At 35.5% G+C, this 11,350-nt stretch overlaps 1 protein-coding gene across 2 annotated transcripts; it reads left to right on the forward strand.

The window, feature by feature from the left end:
• Positions 1 to 348: 348 nt before the first annotated feature.
• Positions 349 to 9,996, forward strand: LOC113075063 (dihydroxyacetone phosphate acyltransferase-like). 2 transcript variants are annotated; one of them, XM_026247779.1, is made up of 16 exons: positions 349 to 472; positions 2,038 to 2,229; positions 2,311 to 2,487; positions 2,562 to 2,691; positions 2,927 to 3,054; positions 3,835 to 3,910; positions 3,987 to 4,138; positions 4,234 to 4,364; positions 6,209 to 6,432; positions 6,966 to 7,214; positions 7,964 to 8,043; positions 8,112 to 8,252; positions 9,087 to 9,186; positions 9,295 to 9,388; positions 9,487 to 9,548; positions 9,662 to 9,996. In XM_026247779.1, exons 1-16 carry the CDS (start codon positions 461 to 463, stop codon positions 9,703 to 9,705), a joined length of 1,992 nt encoding a protein of 663 aa, XP_026103564.1. In that variant the 5' UTR covers positions 349 to 460; the 3' UTR covers positions 9,706 to 9,996. The 2 variants fall into 2 exon arrangements, with proteins under 2 accessions (XP_026103564.1, XP_026103565.1); XM_026247780.1 differs by lacking the exons at positions 349 to 472; positions 2,038 to 2,229 and having other exon boundaries at positions 2,339 to 2,487; positions 2,562 to 2,695; positions 9,662 to 9,995.
• The last annotated feature ends 1,354 nt before the right edge of the window (positions 9,997 to 11,350 follow it).

Consider the following 11,350-nt stretch of genomic DNA (forward strand, 5'->3'; position numbering starts at 1 on the left):
TATTCTTTCAGTGAAAGAGCAGTAGATCAGAATCTTAGTTGGAAATGTATCAGTTTTGCTCTTCAATAAAACATAACATTAAATATACTGTCATTCTCATTTAACGCTTCAGTTATTTAATTTATACATAGTGGAAAATGTTTATCACTTTTCAGTCGATACAGGTGCTAAAATTCTTCACCATAATTTGAGAATGACTTAAAACACAATCTATGCTCTGCCAAAAGAAATAGTTTTAAAGCTCACCAATGGTACAAAACATTTTATTAAACTCTGTTAAATGTGATAATCTTTGACACATTGTTAAAGTTGGAGATCATTGGGGGTAACAGGTCACTCGACGGGAGGCGTTCCCGCGGTGCGCGCGCTCATTGGTGCACGAGCATCGGTCCGAGTGTCGGCAGGTTCGCAGTCAGTCACCTCAGAGCAGGAGAAAACACCTGCTGCTTCTGTGTGGGACATGGAGCGACTGGTATGAACATGATCTGTCTGTTGTTTAGTTGTCTTTTTTTATTATTTTTTGTTATGTATGCTCATTATAATGAAGAGTAGAGCGACACAACGCGACGCGCCAGAACTTTTTTTATACATTGTAAACACATTTGTTATAATAAACGAAGAATGCTTTGAAGTGTAACGTTACACAGCTTTGGTGTTTATAATAGGTAACTAATTTAAAGTACCTTGGCAGTATGAACACGCTGAGAAAAGCGGTTTTGTTTCGCTTTTGTACCACTTTTTGTTCCTTTATTGAAAAAGCCGTTACGTTAAATAAACAGTGACGTTAACTGTTAGCCTTTAGAAACTAGTTATGAGTTTTTTCATAATAATTCACCTTTCTGAATTTATTATATAATTTTATTTTTATTATAATTAGAAACAAGAAAAATCAGTTCTTTTTGTGTTTGAGAAATTGACAAATACAAATATAATTTGCAAGTCTTAGGCCTCCCTCCGGGGTTTGTTATATTGCAATATTGGAAATATTTCTGTTTTAAACCATGAAGGCTGACATAATATGTGACGTCTGTTTTTATATTGTTTGTCAGCACAGTTACTGTGTATCTGGAACAACTACGTTAGCCATATAAATGTTTATTCATGCATGCTGAAAATAAGTCAATATTGTTAGCTGATGCTAACTGTCTAGCTTACGAGCTTGCTGGTGCTAAATTGAAGTACTTAATTATTATTATTATTTTAAATAAAATCCAAATATTTTTATTCAACCACCTAGATATATTACATAAGAAAATGGTAACTACACTTATTATCAAAGTGGGAAGTGATGGCCTCTGGGGGCATCAGACAAGGTTTGAGAAGAAAAAAATCATTATGAAAATCGAATTATATTTTCCTTATAATATTCATTATTTATTGTTTTTTTTTTTTGGGGGGGGGGTAGGATTATAGTAGGATTATTATTATTATTATTATTATTATTATTATGCTAATATAAAATTAAATGATAAAAAAATAGCCTACATAAAAGTGCAACATAAACATTAAAATATCTGTACTTTTTACATAAGTACATAAAAAATCTTTGTAAGTACTGACTACTTTTAGTGGAGTAATATTTTATTATACGGATCTGTACCTTTACTCAATTACTTGATTTATGTACTTCGTCCACCACTGCGGATGAGCTTGTGTTATCAGCTTTTACCTGTTGTAATCGAGAAATGTTTGCGACTGACCAATCAGAATCTAGTGTTCCACAGCGCTGTGTAATAAAGACCAGATAACATAAATTAATGTTCTATTAACATTACTGGAACATAACTTTGACCTTTATGTTCCATTGTTACCCCGTATGTATTAAAGTGTTATACTGTCGCTTTGAATCTACTTATTTACATAATTTCACAATGTTTTATTTTGGTTGTATAAAATTAAGATATAATTATTAATATGCATTTTTGGCTGTTCAGGTATGTAAACCTAAAAGCAATCAAAATATGTTTTGTGCTTGCTGGTTTGAGACTTTTTATGCATGGACTACTAGATTTTGGCTTTACTGAACATGTGTATTAGAGCACTGATTCGCTGGGTGCTGAAGCCGATGGCTTCTTTGACATGCTGGAGGAGAGGAGGCGGAGCAGTGACTTAGGTTACGCCCTCCGGAGCTTCAACCCTCAGCCGTACCATGGAGCCACGCCCATTTCAGCTAGCACTCTCAAGAGGATGGTGCTTGAATCACAGAACCTGAGCTACATCATACAGGAGGTGAGAGACAGAGAGCCATGGTTATTAAAGGAAGATGTCATACAGAAAAGGTTTTTCTCACCGCTTCTCGCTCACACACAGATCACGCTTGAGAGTGACGAACCACGTGAAGCGCTTTTACAGGAAGCCTCTGCCCTGCTGGATGAGATGAGTCAAAACCTTCAGTTGGGATTCATTCGTCTGCTGGGCTTCGCAATGAACAAAGTTTTTCAGAGCGTCTTCAGCTCTATACGCATCAATGAGGATGGACTCACACGGGTTAGAGTTTCTGTCCTTTTAAAAATGTATTCTCTTTTAAAAGGAATGGTTGACTGAATTCTGTCATCATTCAGCTCCAGCAAGCCATTCAGGAGTATCCTGTCATCCTGTTGCCCAATCACAGGAGCTACATGGACTTCCTTGTTCTGTCTTACATCATGTTCACTTATGACCTCTCTATCCCCGTCATTGCAGCTGGAATTCGCAAGTATCTACTGATTTTGAATGTAATTGTAGGTGGTCAGGTCATATTCTGAATGTACTTTTTAGTTTTAAGGATGCACCAAGTATTGAGCGGCAATTCGACAAATATTTGAAAAGCCACTAAATCACAAACATATAATTAAAGGTGGATTTAATAACTTTATTCCAGCTGTGGGAGTAAATGATTTCTCTCATCACAACTTCCCGAATCTGTCCATGTTTATTTCTCTAACAGCTCTGATGGGGATGAAGCTGTTCGGTGAGGTCTTTCGGCGGTCAGGAGCGTTCTTTATCCGTCGTGCCATTGGCTCAGACAAGCTGTACTGGGCGGTGCTGTCTGAGTACGTCAGAACCATTGTGCGGGTGAGAAAATAGTCTATACTTTATTATTAGAAATTATTATTCTAGAAATTACTGTACACTACCACTGTATACTAAAAGATGTCTGGTATGCTTACAAAGGCTGCATTTTTTGTTAACAAATACAGGATAAACACTAATATTGTGCAATATTATTACAATTTAAAATGCAATATTTGACTATATTTGAAATGTAACTTATTGCTGTGATCAAAGTTACATTTTCAGCATCATTACTGCAGTCTTCAGTGTCACATGATCCTTCAGAAATCAATCTAATATTCTGATTTATTCTTATTATCAATGTTGAAAACAGTTGTGCTGCTTCATATTTTTATGAAAACCTTGAAACATTGTTTTCAAGATTCTTTGATGAATATAAAGTTCAGCATGTATTTGCAATAGACTTTTTTAGTAAAATTAGAAATGCATTTAGTATCACTTTTAAACATAAAAATACATTATTAATTGAATATATTTAATATTATATATTTTATAACTTAAAACTTTACACTGTTGAATGTAATTTTTAACAAGTCTCAAAATTAATATCAATTTTCATACTTTATATTATAAATACACTTGTGGAATATTAATTTCAGTTGTAGTGGTGCATCAACAATATTGCATGATCCTAGTCCTGATTTGTACAATTAATCAGTGCACATTATGTAAATACTCCTGAATACGTATTTGGAAATAGCTGTTGTATATTGTACTGCAAATGTTTTAGACCCCAGAATATAATTAATGTTGACATTCACAGTAGTTGTTTTTCCACAGACAGGTTATGCTCCATTAGAGTTTTATATTGAAGGATTACGGAGCAGAACGCTGAAATCTCTCACACCAAAACTAGGTAAGCTTGTGTTTAAGAGGGTGATCTGGAAATGCGGGGTTCTACATGTTCTCAAGCTGTGTTTGGATCTTCACAGGAATGCTGCATATGGTCCTAGAGCCTTTTTTTAAAGGAGAGGTGTTTGACATCAGTCTGGTGCCCATCAGCATCAGTTACGAGCGCGTGTTGGAGGAGTCGCTCCTCGCTCATGAGCTGCTGGGTGTGCCTAAGCCAAAAGAGACCACAGGGGTACAGTCTGTGAAAAACACAAAGAGAGTCAAAGTATAATGCATTTCAAAATATAGGAATGAACTTGGTTCTGAGCTCTTGCTGTGCATCTGCAGGCTTTGCTGAAGGCCAGGACTGTGCTAAAGGAGAATTATGGCTGCATGCATGTGTTCTTTGGCAACCCTGTGTCAGTCAGAGACCTGGTGAAGGGAAAAATAAACCTCGGACAGTATAATCTGGTGCCCAGGTAATAAACACTCTAGGGTTACTAAACTAAACTAAACCTAAAAACATAAAAATTACTTTCATTACTTGAAATAAAATACATTTTAATTGAAATAAAATATACAAACTTTAGCATATTTTATTTCAACTACTTGCCTAGACAACACTTCTCATTTTTATGAAATTTAACTGGATGTAATAAAATTGCTAAAACTTAATACAATCTAAATAAACATTAAAAAAGTAATAAAAATGACAAAACAAACTACATTAAAGGTGACCTATTATGCCCCTTTTTACAAGGTAAATAATTTTTAATAGCTTGTTGAAATTGTCACTTTTAGGGTATGAGCAAAAACGTGCAGTTTTTTGTGTTTGTCACTTTAAATGCAAATGAGCTGGTGCTCCTACCTCCCTTTTCAGAAGAGGGCGGAGATTCAAGAGCTCATGCTCTGCCAAAACAGGACAATATCACAATCTGACTGTACTGTGCAATAAATGCACGTTTATGAATTACACCGACGGAAAGCATGCCGTGATAAAAATAATGACATAGCTGGACTAATGGTGCTGTCGCGTGCTATCACATTATGAGGTCAACAAATTTAAGAAGTCGCCTTCACATATGCTTCCAAATGCAATTTTTAACCACCACATTCCTATTTACGATCATTCTGGTAGCACGTGAAGGCAGCATCAATTAAAACAAGCAGAAACAGTGGTAGCTTTTAGCAACATTAGCCTTACAGATTGCCAAGAAGCTCTTTTGGAAAACAAAATATGAGGCATGATGCTTACTTTGTCTGGACGTTTGTGCACAAAGCATCGGTGTCGATCCCTCTTTCAGATGCAAGCTTTACACAACCCAAGCGCTGAATTGACCCTAGTTTGTGAGGCAGGTGTAAAATCATAGGCAAAAACATATAGGACTTTTCAGGGTTTATTTTCTGGGACATTTCCTTCGAAAATTAAATTTAACTGCCGTGTCCTCAGTGGTCTATGGATGTCAATAAGGGGGGAAATCTGGAACCTTTATGATTTATTGGGATTCTAAAAGAATGAGTGGGTGGATTTTTACCTTTATAGGCTGGTTGTTTGCACACTCTGTGGCCATACAACTGTTTTTTTTAACACCTAATGAAAGTGATTTTTGCATAATAGGTCCCCTTTAAAAACAACTATGAAAACAGAAAACATAAAAATGAAAACTAAAACTAATTGAAAATATGAATACAAATTATAATAGTATCTCTGTGATATTAAAATAACACTCACACACTTGTCTATTTAAAAATAAAATACTAGGTGAAATTGCAGTAAAGCTAGGGTATTAATTATGAATCAGATAGTTCAATATAAGTATTTATAAGTATTTATGTATTTAAATATTACTAAATAAAAACAACAAAATTTTAACTTATAAATTTGTTTAATTTGTAAGTGTTTTTGAAGCTTTATTATGCTTTATGTTTATGTTGTTTTCCAAAGATTTTGCCAGCCTGATCAAATAATGAGTCAAAATAGATTTTTACTCTTTTCATGTTTGTTATTTTAAATAGCATTTTTGATCATATTCACAAATCTTTCATGACACATTATTCTGTTGTATGAAATATTGTATAGCCAGATAAAATTAGATTTTTGAAAACAAGGATTGGCAGAATAACTCGTCAATAGTGGAGAAGTGTTGTGCAATAAATGATAGAAAATATCATCAGTGGTGGGGAAAGTTAAAAACCATGATGCAAAAAAATCTTGTTTTTTTTTTTTTTGCATTTTGGTATTCCATGCAAACACAAAGTATACATACTCCATACTGCTGAAGTAATGGTATGCACACTCTTTTTGCTTCTGTCTCTTTGACAGAGACCTGCCTATGAAGCCCAGTAAGGAGATGCAGGAGTTTGTATCTGGTCTAGCCCACATGATCGTCCGTTTGCAGGAGAGAAATGTGGTCCTGAGTGCGTGGAACCTGATGGCCGTGGTTCTCCTTCAGAACCTCCAGGGCATTGATTTGGACCTGCTGACCCATAAAACCCTGTGGCTGAGGAGACTTGCCCTGCGGTGTGGAGCTCACCTCAGATGGCCCGGTAAAGACGTGTGGAGAGATGATGCTCTATAAGTAAAAGTGGGATCGCATTACACAGTACTATAAAAATACAATCAGCTTGTGGGTTCAGTGTTTTATATAGACTGCTTTTTTTGCTTGCTGTCAGCTGGCATAGGAAGTATTTGTTTTATATTTGTCCGTTTGAATATTAAAAATCCTATTTGTACTGATGTACTTACAATAGACCTTTATAAGGCAAGACGTTAAAATACTAGCCAAAACTGAAGATCATAAAAAAAATGCATGGGATTAGTATGATTAAAATCCAAATTATATCTCACATTTGCATTTATACGGTGTGTTTGGACCATGTAAATGCAGTTATTTCTGATTGACGCACTTAAATACCAGAGAAAGAACAAAAAACTTGATCAATAAACTAGTTCTCTATTTTCCCAATATTACCCCCCCCCCCCCCAGAATATTCATGAACTTTCCATGGGACACCACTCATATTTTCATTAGAAAATTTAAAAAACTCTACTTTTAAAGTGTTTTTTTTTTTATTTGAAGAGAATGTTTCAGATTCTGAGGCGATGTCATCGAGCTTGAGCCTGCATCACTCAGTCATACGCTGTGAGAGGGGGCGTGTCTATTTAATGGAGGAGGAAGGGCCGGGGCCTGTCACTCAAGAGGAGGGCGTGTTCAGACAAGCTGCTGCTGTGCTCATGTGCGCCTCCTACAGGAATCAAGCAGTACATGTATTCACAAGACCAGCTATGGTGGCAGTGGCTATGACAACAGCTGCAAGCCATAGGACAGGTGAGTGGTATAACAGGAAGTCAACTACATAGGGCCCTATAATATCTGCAATGTGGACAGAATACTGGAATCCAGAGACAAAAATTGAATTTATCGTATAATGCAAATTTTATAATACAGTTGTATTAAATCATTAAAAAAACAAACCATAAAGATTCAAACTGTTCTGTAAATTCAATTAAACATTCTTTTTTATAATGAAAATGTATATAAACTATTAAAACATAATCCAGAAAGCTGAAATAAAATTTGGGGAATATAATAAAATGGATCTATATAATAAAATATATTTAATTTGGGGAAATAAAATTAAATGGGTTTCATATGGCCCAAAATATATCCCAGATGCAGATTTTTTTATTTTGTGGGATATTTTGAGGAATTTCAAAGAAGTTATTTTTCATACATGGAAAGTCTTATTGATTTTAAAGCACAATAATCATGTTGCATATGCATATTCAAACTTGAAACAGAAGATTTTCAGTGAATAAATTACTTAAATGTCTGTTTGATCCTTACACAAAGCGGTTGTTCGACTCAAGAGCAGTTAGGATAAAGCATATAAATAATATTTGCTATTGTTCTTTTGGTACTTTTGTGTCATTTTTGTGTCACTCAACAGCCTCAGTCCCCATTCACTTTAAATGTAAAAAGAGTGTGCTTAAGTTTTGTTCTTGCAGAAGAAAGAAGTGAATTAATTATTATTGTCAAACATTTGAACCAGTGTAACTCTGTTATTTGCTTTCTAGATGATATCTTTCATAATTTTGCGTTCCTGCTGGAGCTCTTTTCCAATGAGTTTGTTGTAATTCCTGGTCAAGCTGTTCAGGTGAGTCACACTGTTTAAATAAAGCTGTTAAACATATGACATCCATCTAAACATCCATTCTCCCTCAGGACTTTGAGGAGGGCTGTTCATTGCTACAGGAGTCTGGTGTAATCGGCCGCTCTGATGAAGAGATCCATGTGAGAGACAATGGCCAAGAAACCATCATCTTCCTCAGAGCCATTCTGCAGCCCTTCATTGAGAGCTACCAGGTGATTGTTGGTGTTTACACAATTGTTCAGGCAGTTCACCATCTTCAGTGGCAAGTGTGGATGTTTGAATGCACCAGAATTAAAGGAATAGTTCACACAATAATGGAAGTTGCTGAAAATGTTCTCACCCTCAGGCCATCCAAGATGTAGATGATTTTGCTTCTTTATCGGATTTGGAGAAATGCAGCATCACTTGTTCACCAGTGGATCTTCTGCAATGAATTGGTGCCGTCAGAAAGAGAGTCCAAGCTGATGAAAACATCATAATAATCCACAATCACTCCAGTCCATCAGTAATGTTTATAAAAAAAAATCTATTATTAAAGCATTTTTGACTTAAAATCTTTGCTTTTAGCTAAATATGATTGCATAATCCATATTAATGTGTTCTCCAGTGAAAATGTACATACCCTGTTGTTCTCCCACATCAAAATCCACCAACACTTTTCGTTCAGATTTGTTTTCACTCGTAAACATTGCTTGACATGTCCATATTTCACTCCTGATTCAGACAAGACGACTTTTTTCACTGGAGAAAACAATGTTATGGGTAGTGGACTCTTCTTTTTTAAGACATTAACTGATGGACTGGAGTGGTGTGGGTTGCTTGTGGATTATTATGATGTTTTCATCAGCTGTTTAGACTCTCATTCTGACGGCACCCATTCACTGCACAAGATCCATTGGTGAGCAAGTGATGTAATGCTGCATTTCTCCAAATCTGTTCCCATGAAGAAACACATTTGCATACAGCTTGGATGGCCTGACATTTTTCGAAATGTTCATTTTTGGCTAAACTACTCCTTTAATATAAATGAAGCTGTGTGTGTTTAGGTGGTGTTTAGGTACCTGTGTGAAGAGAGTTCACAGACACTGAGAGAGAAGACGTTTTCAACCAACAGCCGCAGTTTCATCATGAAGCTCCTTATTTCAGGTCTGGGTCATTTCCAGCAATATCTGTGAAATAATCTTGTGAATTATGTAACTGGTTAATGTAATCAGTTAAAAACAGATTATCATTGTCAGTATGTCTCTCTTTCAGGTGAAGTTCAGTCGTATGAGTGTTTATCGTCTGACCTACAGAAGAATGTTCTCTCAGCTTTGCTCAGGATGGATGCTGTGGCCAAAACTAAAGTGTAAACAGCTTCAACACACATTTAAGATATTACATTTGAAACTGGAATGGATTTACGAGCACAGAAATTAAGATAATTATAACGTCTTTGTTTTTCAGTGATGACCAGAATGAGTTTAGAGTCAATAAATCTGCAGTGAAGAAAATATGGGACATGCTGAGTAAGATTATCAATTGTTTTTTGTTCTCATCTACTGCTTTCTATTGCAAATTAAAGGGTATTCATGCTCCATTGTGTAGAGTAATGTGCTGTACATATTCTTCTTCATTACAGGTAATGGATGGACCCGTCAGATCAGTGTAGACGCCAGACTGTGATGAGAAGAATCGGACAACAGCAACTCTTGATTCTTTTATTGTAGAATTGCTAATATGTATAAGTACTGTATGAGTTTTTAGTGTCAAACACAGAAAAAACCTGCAGTAGCTGCTCTACATGTAGAACATAATTTATTTTCAACTGTTATTGCAGTATAGATGATTTAATTTCATAGATTATGTGAAAATCATACAGATATTAAAGGGTTAGTTCACCCAAAAATTAAGTCATTAATAACTCACCCTCATGTCGTTCCAAACCCGTGAGACCTCCGTTTATCTTCAGAACACAGTTTAAGATATTTAAGATTTAGTCTGAGAGCTCTCAGTCCCTGAAGCTGTGTGTACGGTATACTGTCCATGTCCAGAAAGGTAATAAAACATTGTCAAAGTAGTCCATGTGACATCAGAAGGTTTTTTTTTTTTTTGTTGAAGCAAAATACATTTTGGCCCAAAAATAACAAAAACTATGATTTTATGAACAGAGGTCTTACAGGTTTGGAACGACATGAGGGTGAGTCATTAATGAAATAATTTTCATTTTTGGGTGAACTAACCCTTTAATGTTACTGGTAACAGCAAAAATCACAAAGATATTAAGGTGTGCTTATCTTTTATATATTAATGTAAAAATGCATGTTTAAAATCAGGTTTTCAATTTTGATAACTGATTATTTAAATAATTTTATAATTGCATAAATGTTAACAAAAATATATATTTTTGTATGATATTGTAATATGTTGATTACTGCTGTATGTAAAGAAACATGAAAATAACAGTTTTACAAGATGAGAACAGAAAGCCTTCAACCATAATTCTTATAAACACATTAACACAAAAAATAAAAAGTGCCATGGTATAAGTACCAGCAGAGTACTTTTTGTGTTCATCTAAAAGTGCAGTTTCAGAAAGAGTGTGGTCTAATGCAGTGACTAATTCACATGCAAGGAAATTATTAGCAGAATGGTTAAATCATATATAGCACTTTTCAAGTATTAGTTCCCAAAAATAAAGATTTTTTCCCCAATTATTTGGTTGATCTAGATTACAAAACTATTTGATTAATTCACAAAACAGAATGATTTTCTCAAGTTCAACTAGGTGTGTGTTCCTCATAGAGCTCACGTGGTTTCAGAAGCTACTTTTTGTGGTGAACTGTTCCTTTAAGGAATTGTCAACTGTTCTGTTTTCAGAGGTAGTAATAATCAACCACTTTTTGTCTTGTGAAGTGAAGGGATGATCTCAACAGCGTTTATGTATTCTTCCACCTGTTTTCTTTGTTCCTGTAATTCCTTTCTGTCTTTCTTCTGTTCTTTCTCCCATTCATCCAAATCCTCTTTAGAAAGCAGCATCTTCTGCGGCCAGCGCACCGTGGACGCAATGAGAAACAGCGCCGCCTGCAGGACGTGTCTGACAGCGACACACAGAGTCGACACGACCGCCAGAAACAGAGAGAGAGACTCCCAGAGCAAACACACTCCTTCCAGGAAATAAACAATGGCTTTTCTACTACTCTTAGAAATATACTCGGGCTGAGAACTATGCCATAACAAATTTTCATTCATGCAATCACTGGTCAAATGAATACGCCAAGCTGTAGCCAAGTGTTGACCAGCACGACGCAGGTGTAACAGCACCAGATTC

Source organism: Carassius auratus, unplaced genomic scaffold (assembly GCF_003368295.1).
Source record: "Carassius auratus strain Wakin unplaced genomic scaffold, ASM336829v1 scaf_tig00016351, whole genome shotgun sequence".
Taxonomy (NCBI): Eukaryota; Metazoa; Chordata; class Actinopteri; order Cypriniformes; family Cyprinidae; genus Carassius; species Carassius auratus.

Excerpts from the sequence above, each read along its gene's own strand:
- LOC113075063 (XM_026247779.1), top strand. Across the intron at positions 3,055-3,834 it reads ACGTCAGAACCATTGTGCGG|ACAGGTTATGCTCCATTAGA; the intron begins GTGAGAAAATAG and ends GTTTTTCCACAG. Across the intron at positions 8,253-9,086 it reads CCTTCATTGAGAGCTACCAG|GTGGTGTTTAGGTACCTGTG; the intron begins GTGATTGTTGGT and ends GTGTGTGTTTAG.